General features: G+C 46.7%; 1 protein-coding gene across 7 annotated transcripts in view; it reads right to left on the bottom strand.

Annotated features, from left to right (window-relative positions):
* Positions 1 to 23608, bottom strand: part of dock1 (dedicator of cytokinesis 1) — a 219349-nt gene extending 195741 nt beyond the window's left edge. For 4 of the 7 annotated variants that reach the window (XR_013968570.1, XM_080834740.1, XM_080834744.1 and 1 more), the window contains exons 1-4: positions 23461 to 23608; positions 722 to 805; positions 196 to 236; positions 1 to 34 (exon numbers count right to left, since the gene is read on the bottom strand). The exon at positions 1 to 34 is cut by the window's left edge and continues 40 nt beyond it. Coding sequence is in view for 6 of the 7 variants with exons in the window: in XM_080834740.1 (XP_080690866.1) it covers positions 1 to 34; positions 196 to 236; positions 722 to 805; positions 23461 to 23509 (208 nt within the window). In the remaining variant the exon portion in view is untranslated. The remainder of the gene's footprint in view (positions 35 to 195; positions 237 to 721; positions 806 to 23460) is intronic. The other 3 variants (XM_080834741.1, XM_080834743.1, XM_080834745.1) reach the window with 1 other exon arrangement.
* Positions 23609 to 23820: the final 212 nt, after the last annotated feature.

Here is a 23820-nt window from a genome sequence, read left to right as displayed (position 1 = left end):
ATGCGGGGAATATGCCCTGGGTCGGAACAGACAACTTTTACACAAGCACGATATTACTTTATATAACTGAAGACACAACATTATTTTATATTCATATACAATATGGAAACAGTCAAATGTGCGTACCACACAGAGCACAGTTATTTCCCATGGCGCTCTGTGTGTCATAAAGAAACTGTAAATATATGCCCTCACCTTTTTGGACTTCCTTCTCAGCCTGTTTCCCCTGTACCATCCTACAGGAGCACATGAGATTACATTAGCAACAAATTATACCTTGAGCTATGATGAAGGAGGCTCAAAGAACTCTGTACACACAGGTGTGTGTGTGTGTGTGTGTGTGTGTGTGTGTGTGTGTGTGTGTGTGTGTGTGTGTGTGTGTAGGATACATGTTCTACTGTATGAACATAAAAACATTTACTCCAGGCATTAGTCTTGGACTAAATACCTCTTTGACTTCTAGCATAAAGAGGAATAAAAACACTCCACCTGCCCCCGAACTGTGAAACATTAACAACCTTCTCCTTCACAGTGGGGTGTGGAGCAGGGTGCACTCACAGCGCTGTGACAAAACGCTGACATTACCCTGAATGACGAAATAATAATGCCCCATTCTGCTTGGAGAGGCCTTCGGGGAGCGGCCCCATCAGTTTAAATGAGCACCATGAGGCGTGCGTGTGTGTGTGTGTGTGTGTGTGTGTGTGGTCCAGCGCTCGCTCACCTTCATACGTCTCCAGTATGTGAACCGTGTCCCCGATCTGTAGCGACAGCTCCTCCTCGATGCGGGCGTCATAGTTATAGATCGCTGAGGGAAGAAGAGACACAAATCGATGAGAGGACAGCGAGAGGACATTTCTTTTCCCTCCCAAAAAAAACAAGGGATGCTTCCACCCCAGAACACTGCAGAAAGCACTCAGTTCATCATGCACTCTCACCCCGCTGCAATTGCTCTGGAGGATAAGAGGATTCAGAGTTCACAGGGAGTTTGGAGCCATTTCATTCCAGTTATCAGAAGACAGGCCAAATGTAGACACTGGATAAAGGATGACCTTGAGTGGTCTTACTACCAAAATAAGATTATTCTGCACCATTAACACCTAAAAAATTCATTATCCAATCCAAATGCTGCCACAAAATAACTAGCCTGGCTTCTTCCCGCCTGTGGCTTCCAGCTCAGTCTTCACTGGGATTACAGTTTGGAACAGACCAAACGATGGGCCATTTTGAGGGAACCTCTACCCAGTGACCAGTGGTGCTGGCTAAGCGCAATGACATTGAAATAAAGTGTTTCTTTGAAATGTAGCAACTCTGGCCTCGGTGCTAGAGATAGACCAAGCAGCACAATCAGTAGTATACAGTAGAACAGACGCAAACATCAAAGAAGTAGAATTATTAACCAAAGGCAAACATGGTTGGCAGTAAGGAAACAAAGGTTCGGGAAAACCATAATAAATAAATCAGATTGCACCGTGAGTGGCGAAGTAGGAAGTGTAGCAATCCCATAGTGCTCAATGCTGATTGGTCCAATGGTTTCAAAACGTTACCTGAAGTCTACACCCATTACAAAACAGTCCCCAGTGGAGCGAGGCCTGACCCTATTCACCAAGTGTAACCCTAACCCTAACCTTTTAATCGTCACATTCATACGTACACACAAACACACACACACACTACAACCAGCACCTTTGTTCTAATGACAGTACACACATATGCTTCTCAGCACTAGGTCTTACAGTGCCAAGGTCTTTGCAAGGCTTTGAGATAGATCTATGGCAATCTGAGCTTGCTACATTTGTGTGTGTGTGTGTGTGTATAGAGAGAGGGGGTTGTGTTAAACAGCCCATCACATTAGCACCAGGAGACTGCTCACACACGTGCACACGGGCACACACATATACACAATTTCACCTCAGTGACCGCCACGGTGACAGCAGAGAATCACTTACTTACAACCTGACCAAATGCCACTGGAACAACAGGGAACAGGAGGAGAGAGAGAGAGAGGCCAGCAGACAGACAGGGACAATAACAAAGAGATGGAGAGAAAGAGTCAGAGAGGAGAGCAAACACCTGTAGGGCTTAATTAGGCCGGTGATGTCCCTGTGTGTGTGCATATGTTTGTGTGAGGATGTGTATAAATGTGTGTGTGTGTGTGTGTATGTGCATGTGTATTTATGTGTCAGTCTGTTAATGTGTGTGTGTGAGTGTATATGTATACAAGTGTGTGTGTATAGAAATGTGTCTGTGTCTGTGTGTGTCTGTGTGTATAAATGTGTGTGTGTGTGTGTGTCCTGCTGCTTGCAGTGTGTGTGTGTGTGTGTGTGTATATATGTAAGTGTGTGGGAGTTTGTGTTTGTATTTAAATGTGTGTGTGTGTGTGTGTGTGTGTGTGTGTATGTGTGTGTGTGTCCTGCTGGTGAGGCAGGGCTCTGTCACTGGGGCTAGGAGCAGGTGAATGACAGCATAATTAAAAGGGCTCCCTCTCGGCGTGATGCCTCACTTCAGACGGCGAGCGCCACAAGAGTATTTAAGCAAATCCACCACTCTCTGCCTCTCTTCATTAACTTCACTCATCTTGCACACCATGTGAGAGACTCACTCTGGCTGGAGCTCACAGGGGCAGAGAGAAGGAGAGAGAGAGGGAGAGAACCACTGAGAGAGGGAGAATGAGAAACAGAGAGAGGAAGAGAGAGAGAACCACTGAGAGAGGGAGAATGAGAAACAGAGAGAGGAAGAGAGAGAGAACCACTGAGAGAGGGAGAATGAGAAACAGAGAGAGAGAGAGAGGAAGAGAGAGAGAACCACTGAGTGAGGGAGAATGAGAAACAGAGAGAAAAACAGAGAGAGAGGAAGAGAGAGAGAACCACTGAGTGAGGGACAATGAGACAAACTAAGAGAGAGAGAAACAGAGAGAGAGAGAGAGGAAGAGAGAGAGAACCACTGAGTGAGGGACAATGAGAGAAACTAAGAGAGAGAGAAACGGAGAGAGAGAGAGAGGAAGAGAACCACTGAGTGAGGGAGAATGAGAGAAACTGAGAGAGAGAGATTGAAAGGGAACTTGAATTTTGCATTGTAGTGCTTGTCAGAATCTAAAAAGGCAGCAGAAAAGAAACAAAGACAAATCTAAAAACAAAACATGCTGTCAAAATAATGTCAAATTACTCACAAAAAACAACATCTGATTAGTTGACGACTGGAAAAGAGAGAGAGAACCAGAGAGCCAACAAGTAGCCCTTCAGACAAGGCTGCTCTCGTCCACTAGAATGATCAGTTCTTCAATTCAATTAAGTCCAATTCCCCTCCTACCGAGCCACTGTGATTATATTGGAGTAAATGCTGCCTGTGCCAGGGGAGTCATATGTTATCTAGTCCCTTGCAGGCCCTTCCATAAGGGGGTTTCTATGGATTAGGTGTAATCTCAATGAAGACCTGGAGTCATTACAGACAGGTCACCTGTGTGTCTGTTTTGTGTGCCGTCTTCTAGGCAATCACAGCACAAGACCTGCAGCAAGGTGCATCATAGCATGTGTGTGTGTGTGTGTGTGTGTGTCAACACGAAGCACTCTTAAAGGCTTTTGTGCATGAATGGCTAGTGCAGGAGATTGGAGGGAGAAGGGAGGGAGCATGGCCAGGGTGGATCTGTAGGAGCTGAGAGAGCTCAGGGAGCCGGGCCACTGATGGAGGTCTGGTGTAGACGGTGTCTGCCCCTTCCCCAGGCTCATCGCCACTACCACACAGTTGAACCAGCCACCAGCATGTCTGGACCAGGAGAGAGTGAGAGAGCTCTAACTAACAGTTCAACACACACACACACACACACACACACACACTTAGAATAGAAAACACAGCACCTTTGATCAATATGGAAACAAGAGAAGAATATGGTTGATTGCTATGTGTGTGTGTGTGTGTGTGTGTGTGTGTGTGTGTGTGTGTGTGTGTGTGTTAAAGCTTTAATAATAACAACATCATAAACCGTCCAGGTCCAGAGGCTCAGAACTGGCATCCTCCCAGCTGGATGGAAACTACATCTCCAACAGTTTGGCATCAATCACTTGGTGACCTTGCCATTTTTCCAGGCGGTGTTCCTGGGAGAAGTAATCACATCACTTCCGTCGGCCGTCTGCTTCACTCTAGCATTCCGCCCCAAACAGACCAGACCGCACCCCACCCTCCCTCTAACCACCCCCTCTCTCTCTCTCTCTCTCTCTCTGTGGGGTTGCAGCAGTGCTGTTTTATTTAGTTTTCCAGAACAATCCAGCAGGCCACAGTGAATGGACCAGAGAGGGGACTGGAACAATGGTGGAGGGAAATGAGCTCGGCAGTGATGCCGGCACACAAAGAGAACCTCTCGCAAAGGGAAAAAAGCTGTGTGTGTTTGTGAGTGGGGTTGGGGGGCAGGTGGTTGCAGGAGGCCACCGTGACTCCTGTTTTGAACAGGACGCCATTACTCCATTAGGCCATCATTGAAGGGAGCACCATTAGATAAGAGGACCATCACACCCACATAGAGACTCTCTCTCTCTCTCCCCAGGTCAGTCCCTCTCAGGCTGGTAGTACTGCTGACGCCCATCACACCCACAGAATCTCTGTCCCCAGGTCAGTCCCTCTTAGGCTGGTAGTACTGCCCATCACACCCACACAGAGACTCTCTCTCTCCCCAGGTCAGTCACTCTCAGGTCAGGCCGGTAGTACTGCTGCGGCCCATCACACCCACACAGAGACTCTCTCTCTCTCCCTGACCAGGTCAGTCCCTCTCAGACTGGTAGTACTGCTGACGCCCATCAGGTAAGCATGCTGCCAGATACAGCTCTTGCCACCAATGATTACATAAGAGACACCTAAAGTTCATTTATTTAAAAAAAAAAAACATAGAATGGAAAAACAAAGCAATGAAATGCAGGGCAGGATTCCTGCTCCACCGGCCAGTCCAGGATGCTGCTCTTCACCCATCACCACAGCCTTCACACTGCTCCTCACCTCACCAAATATACCACCATCAGCATCACCACAGCCTTCACACTGCTCCTCACCTCACCAAATATACCACCATCAGCATCACCACAGCCTTCACACTGCTCCTCACCTCACCAAATATACCACCATCACCATCACCACAGCCTTCACACTGCTCCTCACCTCACCAAATATACCACCATCAGCATCACCACAGCCTTCACACTGCTCCTCACCTCACCAAATATACCACCATCAGCATCACCACAGCCTTCACACTGCTCCTCACCTCACCAAATATACCACCATCAGCATCACCAGAGCCTTCACACTGCTCCTCAACTCACCAAACATTCCACCATCACCATCACCACAGCCTTCACACTGCTCCTCAACTCACCAAACATTCCACCATCACCATCACCATCACCACAGCCTTCACACTGCTCCTCACCCATCACCACAGCCTTCACACTGCTCCTCAACTCACCAAACATACCACCGCAACCATCACCAATCAAGCCACCACATTCTACCATCTCACAGCACCAACACCACCCACTATGGGCCACTTCTGTTCACTCCTTCCTACGCCACACGCCTCCCCATGCACTGCCTATTTGCATGTTGGTGCATGTTGTGTTAAGCATGTTGCATTCTAATTGTCTGGTGTTCATGTTCCCTCTTTGTATGTGCATCAATAGGTCAGTGCAGTGTCTGGATGTGTGCAGGAATGTCTCATTAAGACAAATCCAGCTGTATTTCAGGCCCACTCCTCCACTTCGTCCCAACACGGCAACAACATATGCAAATCAATTCCCCTCCGCAGCCATTCAGAGGCCCGCCGCCCAAGCCGTCCAATTATGAAATAAACATCAGAGCACTGAAGCCGGCACAGGAGTCCCCTGAGCTGCATGCAAATGTCTTCTTGGGTAATGAAAACTCAGAGGGAAAAATGAGAGTGAAAGATGAGGTTGGTGGGAGAGAGAGAGAGAGAGTAAGACCGAGAGAGAGAGAGAGAGTGAGTGAGACCAAGAGAGAGAGAGTGAGTGAGACCAAGAGAGAGAGAGAGAGAGAGAGAGAGAGAGAGTGATTGATTGAGACCGAGAGCGAGAGAGAGCGAGTGAGTGAGAGGAAGAGAGAGAAAGCGAGAAAGAGAAAAAGAGAGAAAAAGAGGGTGAGTGTGAGGGTGAGAGAACGAAAGCAGAAAGATGGAAAGAAGGAAGTCAGAGTAGACAGAAGAGGCAGAGCAGGAGAGGCAGAGACAAAGACAGAGAGATGGAGAGATGGAGGGGCAGGAAATGGTAAGATCCATTTCCACAGGCCCCATTGTAAGAAGCACTGTTACATAAGCGTGTGCTATGTGCGGTGCTGGGATGCAGGTCTTATCTCCAGTGGGAGAGGAGAGCAGAATAATGAGGGGAGGAAGGGAGGAGAAGCCCATCCACTTACCCACTCTTCACCACATACAGCATTAAACACCCAACACCACCACTGTCACTCCATACCCTGGCTCACTAATAACCTGGGCTAATCCACACTGCTACAGCATATTATTATATCCCCCAGAGAGGAGGAGGGAGATTAAGAGAGAGAGAGAGAGAGAGAGAGAGAGAGGTACAGAGAATGAGAGGGAGGAAGAGAGAGTAGGAGAAATGTTAAAAAATAGCACACAGGAGGGAGTAACAGTGAGGAGCCCCAGTCAGTGTCTCCTGCAGAGAGGTGAGAGACGTGTGTGTGTGTGTGTGTGTGTGTGTGTGTGTGTGTGTGTGTGTGTGTGTGTGTGTGTGTTCCTCCTGCCACAGCAAGATCACTGTGAGAAGAAGAGGAGGCTGTTGAGCTATTCTTTGGCTGTGTAAATGGAGCTCTTTGAGGAAGACACCCAAGTCTCCACCGCAGCCAGACAGAGAGAGAGAAGAGCCTGTGACTCCAGCCCACAGGGGGAGCACAGAGACCAACAGACCAACAGACCGACAGAGACAGACAGACAGACAGACAGACAGACAGACAGACAGACAGCGCCATAGTGCAGTAGGATGGAAACTTCCACATCTGCTTCTAAAAACAAACACTCCTGTCCAAACAGGATGTGATTCAACAGTTATCCCTTCACCGGACATTTGGTCAATCTTGGTATTTTGTCACATGTAAACAAATCTCATTTCATCTTCGCTTGAAATCCGCTGCCGTGGCACAGCCAATCTGTAGACAGCATTTGCTTTTCTGAATGAACTTCTTCAGCACTTCTATTAGTTCTACCGCTGGTCCTTTTAGGTTCAATGAAGACAGTACAAGCCTTCATATTCCCACAGGCATATCTTAGACATGGACATATCCTCAGGGGAAATATTGAGCCTGGTGTGTCCAGACTAATTCATCCCACACCTCACAGGCAACTGACTCATACATCAGCCTCACTACATGCAGTATGTCCTCAACACACAACATCTGCTTTTAGGCAAGACTACAAAACATGATCACATACCTCATCATACACACTGTAAAAGATGGAGTGGGAGAGGGAGGGAGAGAACAAGAATGGAAAGAGTGAGAGAAGGAGAGGGAGGGAGAGAGAGAGAGAACGAGAATGGAAAGAGTGAGAGAAGGAGAGCCCCACCTCTGAAGAGTTGGCCCTGCTCACAGGAATAAATGGAAGAGAAGAGCTCTGATGCCGGTGAACATGAAATGAGGAATGGCGGAGAAGTGGTTCCCGTCTACTATTGGCAGACCAGGGAGTCCACTTCCAGCCTCCCGAGCCACAGAGAGGCCATTACCACACTCAATGGCTTCAAAGGAGTCTGCATGCTCCTCAGCAGGCTGCAGCTCCAGCCGCCTGACATGGCCACATGAACGCATCTCTGAGCGGAGAAGTAACACAGAGAAGGGGAATGAGGAGAAGGAGAAGACCACACAGCTCCAGATGCCTGACATGGCCACATGAATACATCTCTGAGCTGAGGAGTTACACAGAGAAGGAGAAGGAGGAGGAGAAGAAGGAGAAGGAGAAGGAGAAAACCACGCAGCTCCAGATGCCTGACATGGCCACATGAATACATCTCTGAGCTGAGGAGTTACACAGAGAAGGAGAAGGAACAAAGAGAAGGAGACGGAGAAGGAGAAGGAGAAGGAGAAGGCACACGCCACTCAGCTCCAGCAGCCTGACATGGCCACATGAAGACATCTCTGAGCTGAGGAGTTACACAGAGAAGGAGAAGACAAACGCCACACAGTGCAGCCTTAAGAGACAGAAATACTGAGCACATTTGACTTTTGAGAGATTTATAAGATATGTAGAGCACTCTGTGACGATACAACTCAGGTGGGCCAGCGAGAGGATTTTCATCTCTCTCACACACCAACACACAAACACACACCACAAAGTCTAAGAAAGACAAGGGAACACACACAGGGTTGGATCCCGTCAACCATTTACCCCTTTGGGTTCCATGTGGGGGACTGAATAAGGGCAGGATATGTTTCAAATGTAAACATGACATCCATACACACGCACACAAACCCAGATAAAGACACTGCTAAACGGTGGTGCTGACTGCTCCTGTCAGAGACTTCTGAATAATGCAATGGAACAGACTGAAACAGCTTCGGCTGGATCATTGAGTTGCAATTGTGCTCCATCTGGGACCAAGGGGAGGATGTGATGGGTAATTAAAGTTGCTGCTTGTCACCGTGTCCTCACATGACACGTACAAAGAGAGATGAGTATCAACAGTGAAAAACCACATGCTTAGGTGCATCACAAGAGGCTGGCTTACTCTCCTGAGTCGGATGCCAGGGAAGACTAAATCCATAATTATGATAATTAAAATGTAAAAGGCATATTTTAGCAAGCGGATGTGGAGAACAACCACAGACGATGCTATTATAGAGAGGTCTGACTGACAGGATCCACAAATGAGAGCAGCTCTCAATGTGTCAGGTGGCTGAAAAAACAATCCATGTTGGGAGGCAGTGACAGAGCTGTCACTATACTTTATCCCATAGAAATGCATGTGTGTTTGTACCTATTTCAGTGTGTGTATGTTTCTGTGTGTGTGTGTTTGTGTGTATATGTTTCTTTGTGTGTGTGTGTGTGAAAGAGAGAGAGACAGAAAAAGAGAAAGAGTGAGTGGGCGTACAACTCTGTCAGCTCTTCACGTATATCTGGCTGTGTCTCTGTGCCTGTCTGTATCTGTTCCTGTAACCTGAAAAAGAGCTCAGACATGAGGGGAACATCAGGCATGCATGTGGGAGGGAGAGCCTCATGGGAAAACAGGAGCGCCTCCACTCAATCTAACTCCAACGTCAGCCAGCCAATCAGCTACAGTGTTCTACCTGCTGCCTCACTGGATCCATGTGGCCTGCCTGCCTGTCTGCCTCTCTGCCTGCCACCCAGCAGCCAGCCACCAGCAGCCAGCCACCAGCAGCCACTACCAGCAGCCGGATCCCCACCATGCCTCCCTCATTCCCCCCCTTTTCCCTCTTAAATCACTTCCAGCAGCCAGCCTGCCATGTTTATCTGCACGGCAGGCCCAGAGATAGTGCTCTAGCAATTAACCTGAAATTAAGCACAAGGCTGCTCATGCCGTAGAAAGAACTTAAATAGAGAAAGGGAGAGAGAGTGGAGGCTGGGAGCAGCACAGGATGACGGTGAATATGTGAAAGAGAGAGGAGGAATGTGGAAATTAGGAGGAAGTGAGAGAGAAAGGGAGAGGAATTGAACTCCGCCCAACCCTGAGAGATCAGTGTGGGTACTAATGGGAGAGCCACGGCTTTCAGGACAACAATAAACGAGCAGAGAGTTCAGACGTCACGTGCGTCATGTGGGACAGGGCCTTACAATGCATCAAAGAGCTGTCAGGCGTGGGAGGCGCTCTGGGCACAAGCCACAACGTGCATGACACACACCCAGAGTCTCATTCAGGAGACACTGTCGTATTGTCCAGGGAGGAGAAAGAACAGAGGGAGGAGGAGGAGGAGGAGGGGGAGAAGGAGCCGGCGTGTCGCAGGTGCAGCGATGATGGCAGGAGGAACCGTCTGTGCCGCCACACCGGTGTTGGCACCAGCCGCACGTTAATGGCACCTTGCAGAACCCAAGCTACCTGGTCATTTTCCAAGCTTCCCCCTGCCTGAGTAGAACACAGCCCACATCACCTGGGCCCCCTGAAGGGCACTTGTTCACCGCTACAATGAGCTCCCTGTGCAGAGGAGCATTTGTTTGGGTCACCTGGAGGAGTGTGGGAGATGAGAGGAGCACGGGAGAGGAGAGGAGAGGAGAGGAGAGGGCAATCAGCTAGAGTGATCTCAGTGCTCAGAGCGACTGCATTGCTGACAGACCTTCAGCAGGCTGCACTCCTTTCCCCAAGTCACATCACAGCAGGTCACTCAACACCGGGTTACTACAGACAGATCCACCTGATGAGGTCTGCTTCAAGCACACTTTAAGTATCCCACTTGGGTGAATGGCACATATGAGGGAAGATTGAAAAAGAAAGTGAACTTAGGTGAAATCCCTTTGACAGGCACACACTGACCCAAACACAGAGAGATGAGATGAGGCCATGTAGTAAACTGGCTTGCTAACATAATGAGCCAATTAAAACTGTTGTCAGGTCAGGCTTTCATGACCAGCAGCATCACTGTAAATAAGGACCTGACTACACAAAAGCAAGCAAGCTAGTGCCACCTAGCAACAGTCTTTATTATCAGCTAATGCTACACACACACACACACACACACACTCACAAACGTGCAATCACACACACAAACACACACAGGAAATGTCAGGCTGCAGCTAAAAGAACCAATACTGGGCCTTGTAAAAGAGCGCTTTCTGCAGATCTAGGTATATCCAATTATTTGGCAAAGTGCACAATAAGTTATTGTGTGTGGAATTTTAATGAGGAGATAATGGCAGTAAACCATTTCAGCAGAATTACCATAATTGACTCAGCAGAATCCCCCCCCCCCCCCCCACCCCTTGGTCTCGTGTACTTGTTGCCATTGTGTGCATTTCTCTCCACGGCACGGCTCAACTCAGCTCTTAAGTGCTCATGGAAATGCAGAGGATTGATTTATTTCTGTGCGCCTGCCTAAGCCCAAGATGCTGCTGACTGCTCAGCTCAGGCGAGGTATTAAAATGTTCTCATCATTTGGGGCAGGATGCAGAGGCATGCGGGTGGCAAAGAAAAGCCAACTCATCATGCTTCAGGCCCGCACCGACAGACACTGAAAGTCACAGCGAGAGAAACTGGGAAGGGGGCCGCGGGGACGAGCGCGAGCGAAAGTGGAGAAAGATAGAAGGTGAAAGAGCAGAAAGATAAGGAGCAGAAGGGGCTGTGAGAAGGAGAGGACGAGGAGCGAGAGGAGGAGGCGGGCGGGGAGCGGAGCAGGTCAGCCAACCCCGCGTGTCTCAGACAGGGCCAGCAGGCCAGAGAGCGGGGGGGTCACACAGGGGTCTGGGTGGCAGCAGGTAGCCCATTATTAGCAGCCACAGCAGAGAGAGAAATAGAGTCCATCACACAGACTACAGCAGGCCTGCTGTGCCTCTTCAAGGTGACCCATCTCTATCACTCATATTCACTCATATTCACACAGTCACACACAGACACACACACACACACACACACAAACACACACACAGACACAGACACGCACACAGACACACACACAGACAGAGTTGGTGTCTTTGTGTGCTTAAAAGCTATCCTCCTAATACCCAAACGATACCCTTGACCCTATTCCTTTGTGAGCACTCATCTGGAAAAAGAGTAGATAGGTTTGATGTATAACGGTAAAGCAGCGTCTGTCACCTGTCCAATTCTTAGCAGATAACTCAGGAGAGGGCAGCAGAGGAGGACGCAGTCTGCAGGCGCGGAGATGCAGCTAGAATCGATGGCACTGCATTCTTTTTCTCTCACACACCACAGCCTTGTAAACAAGATGATCTGGACAGCATTCCAACCCCCATTACAGGGGCAAAACACCCCCCACAGCAGGATAATCTTTCTGAACTCAAAACATTTGCGATTGATGTGACAAAGGCCTGTGGAATGTTCTAGAAAGAAAAAAAAAACATGCTGACTGGAATTCCATTGGAGTGCGTGGTCGGAGGATGAGCGCTTCGTTTGCGCTTGGCAGGAGGACCACAGGGTGCACCAGCACTAAATTAACATTGATATCCTTCACAACTAATAATACCACCTGACATAAACCTGATTACTTCCTGCCTTGACAGATAAGATTTGATTGTTAATGAATGCAGATAGACGTGATTAGGAGGGGGGAAATCAATATAATAATCCTGGGGGATAAGTGGCCGGGTGACAGTAGTGACAGGTCGCCCAGGGCTCTGACGGCAGTCCGGCTGGAAGCCTCTGCATTAATTAGACGGAGATGAAAACGAGAACGAAACTAATTAACCTCCGCTGTTTTCCTGCAACCCTCCGCCTGCCAGCACATCACCTCTCTGTCGCTGGAGAGAACAGAAAGAGGAGAGAGAGAGAAAGAGAGAGAAAGAGAGAGAAAGAGAGAGAAAGAGAGAGCAGAGAGAGAGCGTGAGAGAGCAGATAGAGAGCAGAGAGAGAGGAGAGGAGAAAGAGAGAAAGAGAGAGAGCGAGAGAAAGAAAGAGAGAGTTGTGGTGACCCAGAACTGACAGACACTCAGTAACCCTCTTCTCCTGCAGAAGGGCCAGACCTCCATCTAAACCTGCCAGAGTTCCACCACTTCCCTCTCTTAATTGGCAACATCATATATGCTTCTTTCAGGCAGGGGAATAAAACAGGACACCGCTCAATTATTCACAGAAGGAAAGTGGGCAGCTCAAGATTATGGGCTCCTTTTATGCGGGCAGTTCATGCTACACGCCACGTTCACGGGGAGGTGGGGGGGCATTATTAAAATGCACATTTCTAATAGGGCCCTGAGATTAGATTGGATGTGGTTTCCGCTGCCTGATTTGTGATCTGTCTCTTTCCCTTTCTCTATCTCTCTCCCTCCCTCTCCTCAAAGGCTCATTTCATGACTCAAAAAACAGGAGCAGGTGGCAGCACCCACTCTTATTTGAAGTGCATCCCTGGGGAGAATCCAAACTAAAAGTTCCCATCAATAAAAGATTACACAGAGGACCAAACTCAAAAAGAGAGCAATAGTTAATCACCATGCATCTGGTTTCATCATGAATTGCTCATTCTGGCAGACAAAACATAAACATGTGCATTTCTATTTATCTTCTAGTTCTTAGTAGATTGAAATGTATACAGTTTACAACAACAAGGATTGAGGGCTGTGCTGAAGGCAGAGGGAGGTGAAGCTGTAGCCAGCAGGCTGACACTAGTCACTGCAAGAAATTGTTGATCAAGCACACTTCACTTCAATGGAATCTCTCCTGGGTTTACAGGTTATCACAAGCTAGCTTCGTCATTGTGATCGCAGAGGCTTACCAAAATCATGCCATAAAACAGCAACTATACTGCCAGTTATTTATTTACGTGTGTGTGTGTGTGTGTGTGTGTGTGTGTGTGTGTATGTGTGTGTGTGTATGTGTGTGTGTGTGTGTGTGTGTGTGTATGTGTGTGTGTGTGTATGTGTGTGTGTGTGTATGTATGTCTGTGTGTATGTGTGTGTGTGTCTTTAGATATTTAGTTGGGGTACAACATTACAAGAGCAAACATCTTTATGTTGGACTTATGAGAGAGGATGTGTGCTTTTTCATAATTGATACATCACACTGGCATCTTAAAAAAAGCAACCAATGTGCATCAGAGTACTTAGGAGAAACCCATATCACATTTCCCACATCTCTGGAGGAAGGCATATTCCAACCACTAAAGGCAGGCAATTCATGAATAGCATTTACACAAATTAGTCCACAGTTAATTAATCACGCAAAACAACTGGTGTCAGCGTCTGCAAAAACCCCTAAGGAGTCACGTCAGTTTATCTCCCCAAGAGACCATCACAGACATACACACACACACACACACACACACACACACACACACACACACACACACACACACACACACACACACACACACACACACACACACACACACACACACACAAACAAACTCATACACAAACACACACACACACAAACACAAACACACTGGCATACACAAACACACTGGCATACACAAACACACTGATACACAATGCCTTTCAAACTATGCATCAACAGTCAGCATGCCGCTCCGACTCTATCAAGCGTTTAACCAGCCACGCGCACAAACAAAAGGCAGTTTCATCAAACGCCAGCAAAACTGAATGCCTGTGTTTCTGCCTGTCTCCCTGTCTGACCACGGGGCCCTCGAGTGGCCAACGCTGACAGACCCTCCCCTCTCCTCTCATCCCCTCCCCTCCCCTCGCGCCGGTCCCATAGCCCACTCACCCAGGTGACGGGCCTCTTCAGCAGGCATACATCACCATCACCATCCCCTGCCCTCCTCTGACAGTTCTAATCCACGCCGCAGACAGCAGCGTCGTTCCAAGAGGGGTGTTTCTGACGCTATCTGCTATGCCAAGCAGGCATCAGCTCTATAATTTATGTATGGCTGTGGACAGATAGAGCGATGCATATATAATGGAGTGTAATATACAACTCCCCCAGGAGTGATCTCCTCTGTCCTCTTTGTTTAGGCAGAGGGGGAGATGGGAGACGGGGAGAGAGGAGGATTTTCACTTTGGACTTTGTTTGCTTGGGCTGTTCTGTGCCACTTAATCAGCTTTCACTCAAATGCCTCCCCTCTGCCCATGGTTTACCCAGCACTGCAACAGTCCTCTTTACACACAGACACACACACACACACACACAGACACACAGACACACAGACACACAGACACACAGACATTTTCCAACTCCCTGAGGTTAGGGTAAGAATCAACAATAGTCCATCTAGTACACAAGCATACGCACACACACCCACTAAGTCATAAACACACAAACTCAAAGGCTTGCTGAGGTTAACCAAGTCAATCCAGGTGTGTCTGTGTCCTGTGTCACACAGAAGGGCTGAAAGATCTGCACACACACACACACACACACACAGACACACACACACACACAGACACAGACAGAGACACAGACACAGACACACAGACACACAGACACACAGACACAGAGACACACAGACACACAGACATTTTCCAACTCCCTGAGGTTAGGGTAAGAATCAACAATAGTCCATCTAGTATACAAGCATACTCAAAGGCTTGCTGAGGTTAACCAAGTCAATCCAGGCCGGTGTGTCACACAGAAGGGCTGAAAGATCTGAACACGTCACACATACCTACTCTCCCTTCTGCTCTCTTGCATAGTCCCTCCCTTAACACACAAACACACAAACACACACACACACAACCACACACACACACACTAGGTAGGCCTAGCCGGATGTGTTGGACATGGAGAGTGACTGACAACTATGCATCTGGGCCTTCACTGAGCAGAGATCCCACATCATCATGTGCATATACAAACACTTCACCTAAACCTCACAGAAAAACTCACTCTCCAAAGAAAGCAGGCAGTCCTTGGTAGCCAACTTAATTTACAAGTTTGGGGTAAGATCATGTCGCCTCCATCAGAAGAACACCTCATATTTAACAGACAAATCAATGAGGCACTATATGAAAACACATGAAAGACATATCCCGAATGTCCACAGATCTTTTTTTAAGGCAGAGGACGTTGGTACAGTATTCGTTATGTACCATTAAGCAAGCATTCATATTAATGAGAGTTCATTTGTATGCTTGGGTACAGATCTGGCAGTGCAATTAACCTTTGTTTCTCATTGTCACAGCCTCCACATCAACCATCTGTGCCCAGGGGAGAGTCTGCAGGCCAGGCAGAGTGCACACCAAAGAGGAGCTGTCCATCTTACACACAGCACCAGGGAGGGGACTCAGGGAAGAGATGAGAAACATAATAGACATGACATTGTATAAGAGCGGCACACACACACACACACACACACACACACACACACACACACACACACACACACTCTCTCTCCATCTCTCTCTCTGGTCTACAAACAGCTGCTTGGCAAGGAGAGGCCAAAGATATATAGTCTCAGACAATAGCAGGATGATTAGTGTGTGAATGACTCCTGGGAGTACTGTTTGCTGCTGTGTGTCCCTTCATTCAAACTAGGTTGCCTTGTCAATCCATAAACACTAAGTGTACTTGCTTCCTGAATAGAAAATAGGCTGATATGCATATGAAGTGCATTTGATTACAGATTTATTGGGTCACCCTTTCTCTGTGGCCAAGGAGTGTGAGTCATAAAAGGAAACAAACACACACACAAAGGGTATGTAGACCCTTCACTCAATACTGACACTTACAGGCAACAGTTCCTACATTACTGTGCCTACTTGCTTTTTTGTATTGCAACTTCACACAACCAGAGCACCAAGCCCACAACCCATAAAGAGACGCTGAACCATACAGATGACAACCACTTTAATTTACAGCTGATATCAGGCTTACAGTAGTTAACTCCTCGCCATAAAAACATGCAATGAAATGCAATTTATGTATGATTGCTCTAGATGCAATTATAATGGTCTTTCATATTACCTAAATCTTAACAGAATGTTATGCTGCGAGTCAAGAGAGTAGGAGTCAATGGGCTTTGGTAACTTTTGACATATGACTACAGACTGATTAATGAATCACAACAATCATATCAATCAACAATCAGGGCCCTTCAAAAGACACAGCTAAGACCATCACAAGCTCACTGACTGGCCCTGTCTATGACTGGTTAGTAAACAGCAGGTAAAGGACTGTGCATGGACCAGTCATGGGCCCAACATTAGCAACAGTCATTTTCTATAAGCTCAACTCTCTATGAGTGTGTGAATGTGTGTCTCGTCTTCCCCACAGTTACAGCATCCACTCTGGGCTGCCGTGTGTCAGTTTAAGACTGCACCGCAGAGGAAAATCCTTGTCTCCCTCCAATCCTTGTGCAGCCACCATTAAAATATGACACGGGACAGGACCATTTCACTAAAGGGCAAGCACAGAGCCGAGACTACTTTGTCATGGTCACTTAACTTTCTCTCTGCCTTTAACTTCCAGACAGAGGAGTTTAAATGGAGGTGCAGGGGTAAGAGTCCACATTAAGTGCTGATTAAATGGAGCATCTGTCATTTGTCTTACAGGGATTTTTTTGCCTGTTGTTACTTCCCAGTGCAAGGGCAAGCAGGCCCGACTCCTACAGACAGACATGGTTGCTTGTCACTGGGAAGAAGGGCAAAGATTGTGTACTGGGAAGATTCAATATGGGGCTCTGATGACGGGAGAATTACTGTCAGAGACAGAAAAAGGTGCGAGCACCAGGCAAATGTTTCTCACAGAGAAGATAAAAGTCTGCTGGGCTGGAAAGGAAAACATCTCAGAGGCATTACAGGCATGAAAGAAAAAACATTTCTCTTCAATTACAAGGCGAAGAACAACAAAGGGCTCCAGAACTGTCAGAGGAACACTTCTACAAGGAGAAGCAGTGGGACTCAATGGGGTGAGATGAGCTGTGTGCGGGTGTGCCTGTGTGGGTGTGGGCATGTGGGGGTCTGTGTGTGTCTGAGGCATTGTGTTCAACTACTTTGTAGAGTATGATGTTGGCAAACCTAGTGCACCTTCAGTTTCTCTCACACACAGGTGGACCAACCACCGCATAGGTCAGAAAAAGAGGAAGAAGGCCTTACGTATAACAGGCCTATTATGTGGGGTGCAAAAACCAGCCACTGCTGGGAAACATCAGCAGCAGTATAACAAGCTCGCAAGCATGTCGAGAAGGCTGAGGGGGTCAGATGACAGCTCCTGCAGCGAATCAGCAAGTGAGCAGGCCCGATGGTCATACTCTGATTGGCTGAAAATTGGAGCTGGCTGTGAGGGTGACTGCTTGGCGAAGGAGAGGTGGCTGTGTCGCTGAAGGCCAGGACATGAAGTGCCACTTCCTGGAATTTAAGAGCAGAGACATAAACAAACAAAGGGGTGTCCACACAAAGGGAGAATGTGCCACTCTAAAAATAATCCCACTTTGTTTGTGTGGTCATTGACTGTCACTATAGAAAGGCTAGAGGAAACAACAGCATGGGTTTAGGTACGGGTGGGCTGGGGGCTCTACAAGTTGCCTTTTTGTATTGTAACTTCACACGCCCAGAGCGCTACACTACTTATAAATAGTGAGCTTGTGTTGACCAGTTCTATTGTTTAGCCCCAGTCTCTCTCTCTCTCTCTCTCTCTCTCTCTCTCTCTCTCTCTCTCTCTCTCTCTCTCTCTCTCTCTCTCTCTCTCTCTCTCTCTCTCTCTCTCTCTCTCTCTCTCTCTCTCTCTCTCTCTCTCTCTCTCTCTCTCTCTCTCTCTCTCTCTCTCTCTCTCTCTCTCTCTCTCTCTCTCTCTCTGAGTTATAGCTTCCTTTCTGTCACCTCAGCTCTGTTCAGTCTTTCCTCCTGCGTTTGTGCGTGTGAACAGGTGCCTCGTTATGTTAAGATGTATTTGTGCGGAGACAGCGAGACAAAAAGAGACCAAAGAAACACTGTGTGCTAATGGCTGAACTTGAGCAGGTGCTTCAGAGCTAAAAAACATGAGCATTTCTCTGGGAATTACAGAGGGGGCTTCCCTTTACCAGTGCTGTCTGGTGTGGGCAAAACAAAAATGGGAGAGAGTGCTAGAAGGTCTAGTTTCCACTATGACGAACAAAGCACTACATTAACTTTGAGCCACTGAAAACACAGGGGTCATTAAAAACTAGTGAGTCAGAGCTGTAACTGCTGAGAACTTTTAGCCATTATTTTCCCCCAAAACACTGCAGACATATATACTGCTGGCAAAATAAAAGCTAACACAAGATAGTTGGAAAAGTCGACTGCACATCATATTTCACCAGACTTAATTGCTCTCAATGCCACACAGCTCATTTGTGGCTCCAGGCCACGGTAGCTGGGGCGGGGGCTCCAGGCTTCTGCAATGGGGCCTGATGCAGCCTGGGATGACTGGGTGGGGCTGCCATTTGAAACAGTGGCAGAGACTCCCTCTTGCCCACACACAGGCTGGAGGGGGAAAAAGATCCATCCATGAGACACATCATCAGAGTCAATCCCCTGAGTGAGCCAAGATCCCCTGGGCTCTGATGACAGGGTGAGGTGAGGCGGGAGGGCACTGGCATTGTCCTGATGGGAGCACAGAAGCAACATGTGTGGGAAGGAACAGGGAAACAGGAAGTGGTGTTTCTTTATCTGGCTTGCCCCCTGCTCTGGAAGTAGGGGGTGGGGTGGGGGGGATGATACAAGGCAGGACACAGCAGCCTTTCAACAGCCAAAAATACACAGCCATACACAACCCTAGTGCCCTAATCACACATCTGCACTGTTCCTCCAGACAGACATGTGTCTGGCCTGCTTCAAAATAATGAACAGAATAATCCATGGGAGAAGGAGTCAAAAAGGGATAGGAGACAGAGAAGGAGGGCTAGAAGAACAAGAGAGAGAAAGAGAGAAAAATACAGCAAATGCATATTCAATGAGATGTTTTTACTGCTCAGGAGTCTCGCCAGAGGAGGAGAGCCACCCAGAGAGCGTGTCTAGCTGATGTGCATATGCTTTCATCCGTGTCTGCTCTCCAGTCACCACATAACAACAAGAAAGCCCACTCTTCATGGAGTCACGTCACTTTAATGGAGTGGCATTTACAACACCACACTCCACACAACAATCAAAAGGGACGTGAATTAATTCATCACGCAGCAGAGGGGAAACCTGCTAGAAAGAAAAACAATAACTCCCTTTGGTTTGGAAACATCAAATCTCCCACACTTCTGTGTGTGGGAACACACCACCTACCCATACCCCAATGCCCAAAAACTTCCATTGGTAACTCCATCAACTCAGTTTCATCTGTTTTTAAATGGCAATAAGGACAACACAATGTCAAGACAACCACAACTTGAAACATACACGGAGTAAACATGGCCGACTAAGGGCTTCCGATAACGTCTTCAGGTGATTTGAGTACTCCGACAGTGCACGGAAGGTGTTTCATCTCAGCTAGGTTTCATTCCAGCAGCCCTGGGAGCAGCAGTGAAGGCATGTAAAGCACCTCAGGAGAATGCAGGTCATGAACGAGAACGAAATATCAGAGCTTTCTGGCCTTCCGTCAAGCAGGAAGACCCCAGAGATTCCTCAACAAAAACAGCCAAATAAATCTCCCCAGTTACTTTCAGGTCAGGACACTGTTGAGCAGTAAGGAGAAATAGGCCGATCGGCTGTAAAGTTCCAACAAACTAGGCTGAGCAGATATGTTATGAGCTGGTTGTTTTTCACCCTTGTCTGTCTAATGGCATTTGGTACTTGCTGGAAAAAAAAGCTGGGCTCGCAAGATTTCTAAACCCCTAGCAGACCTTAAGGCAGGCATTCTTCAGAGTTGGGTTAGCCAAAATGAATTAGACGAAAAATTTATATTATTTATATTATTATAGTTGTAAATGTGAATCTCTCAATTAATATTAACCAATAATTCATGTAAACTAACAAGACACAAATGTTAACACAAACAACTAAGGATATACAGATATTCTGTTCTTTATTCAGTTGAAATTAAAACCAAAATATTTCGCTCATCCTTAGATACCTTGCGTAGTCTATATCTGTTTTTAAATATTCAATCAAAAAGAAATTTTGCCGTTTGATAATGTATTGCTTAATGGTGTATTTTCACTTTAAGATATTAGGTTTAGGCTACATTATTCTATTTTGACTTTTTATCACGATGATAAATGAGACAGAGTTGATGTGAAGTGAACCTGATAGGCTCCTACAAAGAATGTCCAGAGTTTAGTAGTGCTACAAGTCATGCTATACTGAAGAATGACAGATCAGATGACATGCTAAAGTTACACCTGAAGCAGGAGAGACTAATGTGTAGGCTCGGATGGTATGTGTAAATGAATCACACAATAAACCACTTGTAAACACTCATGGACTGGACATGCTGGCTAGCTTTAACTTTTTGTGTCTTAGACTAGACTTGTCACATTAAACGGTAGCCGAGATCTTTAAGCTTTCTAACAGTTAAACGTGGACCAGACCATTCATTGTCACAATCACAATTACTATGGGCATGCATTCTCTAGTCCCATACTGTGAATGAAGAATAAGGAGTCACAAAGCACAAGGGATAATATATCAGCAGCCATGCCATTCCATGCTATTCTTCACGTTAGCAGGTCCTTGCTCCTCGAGTGCAAACCCAATCAGAAATGCAGAAATGACAACATGGGCTTGAGACAGGCAGGGAGATGAGGCAAGGCCATGATGCACACGATGATGATGTCATGGCAAGATGAAGGCTTGGCTCATCTCTTCTGCTGCAGTCAGAAGGCAACAACCACACCAAAGATTTCATACTTCATTTCTCAAACATCTACTACTTCAGCTTCAACCATCCTTTTTCGGAGAAGAGAAAAACAATGTTATCCTACACTGACACTATTAGATTAGTATTTAAAGTGCACTATGATGGAACTCTCTATCAACATCATAAGCAAATATGAGATCGCATTATGATTATTTCTTTTTAACTCCTGTCAGCAGTAACATTATTGTCTTCATTTTCCATGCACCATCAATTTGGCCAGAAACACATTAAACCATTATGTTATTTTAACTTCCTCAAAATACCTTCAGGCTCAGACAGTCAGTACAACTCCAAGGCTGGCTTTAAAAACCGGCTGGAGATAAGCTGTGCCAGTAAATTGTGATAGTAAAATGATATTCCAAATCACAATAGCTTTCTTTTTCAGACTCTGACTCATAATCTCCAAGCGATCTGTTTACAAACATGGAGGATATCAGTGGCCATTCTCATGACAGGTAGCCCAGGTTCCCCTTGAACATCCTGTGTGACATAATTACTTCCTCTTTCCAGGTTACTAAGGCCATGAACTCTGTGAATTCCCTGCTGTTGCTGTCCTGATCACACCCAGTCTGGGATCTGCCAGAGTGTTTCCAGGTAGAACACTGAAGTCTGGGACGCAGCAAATTCCCTGCAGCCGGCAAGAGGCCAGCCTGCTATTACCCAGGCCAATCCTTTGTGTTGCACCAAAATAGGCCACAGCCATCAGAACTCCACCACCAGGCTTCCCACTCAATAGACAGAAATGTCCCATTGGGTTGGCTGTGTCTGTATCTGGATGAGCACAGGCATTGTTGCAGTGGTTCGGATGTTCCTTTTAGCCCTGAATCTGTAGGGTCTTGATCTTTGGATGTTTGAGTCACAATACGTCTCAAATAAAAGAGTTTTCATTTTTTGTTCAAGATCATTCAAGATAAACTGTAATTGATTGTAGTTGCAAATCACATAGTTTCTTGACTCCCTTTACTAACCAAAAGCCCTTACGTATAGTGCACGTGGATTTTATAACTCAACCTCGTATTTTGCATTGGTGAAGACAGTGAGCATGTACAGGGAAAATCTGACATTTATTTTAAACTTTACTGACAAGCTGTGGGTTCACTCTCACTGCAGTGTTTGTTTTTAACCTCCAGTGAGGTCAGAAAAAACTACAAGTCATGTATACAAATAACTATGGGGATTATTAATACATTATTGTGACTGTGCATTCACTTAGTTTCGTTCCAAACGTTTCCTGCTGCAGAACCCATTTAAGGATTAGCCCATGACATATCGTTCTTACTTTTTGTTTTATAGGCTACTGTTCTGGCAAACTGTCTCTTCTGAGAACTACGCTACATTGTTTTGCGCGTGCAGTATGATGATATCCCTGTCCCTAAATGGCAATATAGGCTATATTCCACTTAATTATGTTTCTTTGAAGAGGTAAGGCAGGAGAGCTTGATTAACAGAGCCTAAATTAAATCACTTTCTCCGGTTATAGTGTGTGTTGCAGAGCGTGAAAGAATAAAATCACATCTACTGACTGACAGACTGATGGTTGAAAGAGTAAGGTTATCTGCATGACGGGAATCATAAACCACAACAAACACTATTCTGAACGAATAAAACTTAGGGCATTAACTACTTTCACTACAATATATAAATATTTACTTTTCCGTGGTTTAAGAAATAGTACCTACTATTTGTATAGCACAATGTAGCCATAGGCGTCCTGGGGCATAATCAGAGCTAAGTGATTCCCGTGCAGGCCCAGCAACACAGGAAACACTGTTACGACTAGGCGCGCCTCTGTCAATTCCCAATCCACACTGTTCGCTTACAAAGACAAGCAAGACCCAGGGATTTGAATTTATTCAAACTTGCGGTGGTATCTCTGTCTCTTAAATTCGAACATCCGCACTCATACTATGAATGTACCACAGACTGTTTTAACACGCCGACGGGCCTCTAAACGTTGAGGAAAAACTCGGGACAGGGCAGTGCTAGGATATCATAATCACCGTTCTTCTCAAACTTGTGCAATCGGATGCAAAGTAGCGAGTAGCCCACAACGGGGCTTGCAAGTTAAAATCTTACTCACCGACTCCATACTTCTCCTTTTTCGTGGGCACCCAACGAGACATTCTCATGTATGAACTTTTTCTGTGCCTGAGTCGACTCTTGTGTAGCTCCTATAGTTTTCCCTGGACTTTCTCTGTTTTCACTGTTGATGTACTGTTCCACCTCTAGCCGCCATTTTCCACCGATAACTGGATGATCCACAAGGGGGTAGAGTGCGAGCTCATGAGAAACTTTTTGTCATGTGGTGGGCTATTTGGCGTCACCAGAGGACCGGCGTAAAACAACTCTTTGAAACAGTTCTGATGTGTGGCTAGTGTAGTAAATGGGACAGCGAGTAGGCTATTGTTTGTGTAGTGACTTTGCAAAGTGACTTTTTGTT

The sequence above is a fragment of the Sprattus sprattus genome, assembly GCF_963457725.1.
Source record: "Sprattus sprattus genome assembly, chromosome: 3".
Classification (NCBI taxonomy): Eukaryota; Metazoa; Chordata; class Actinopteri; order Clupeiformes; family Clupeidae; genus Sprattus; species Sprattus sprattus.
This window is presented reverse-complemented; position numbering and strand designations above follow the sequence as displayed.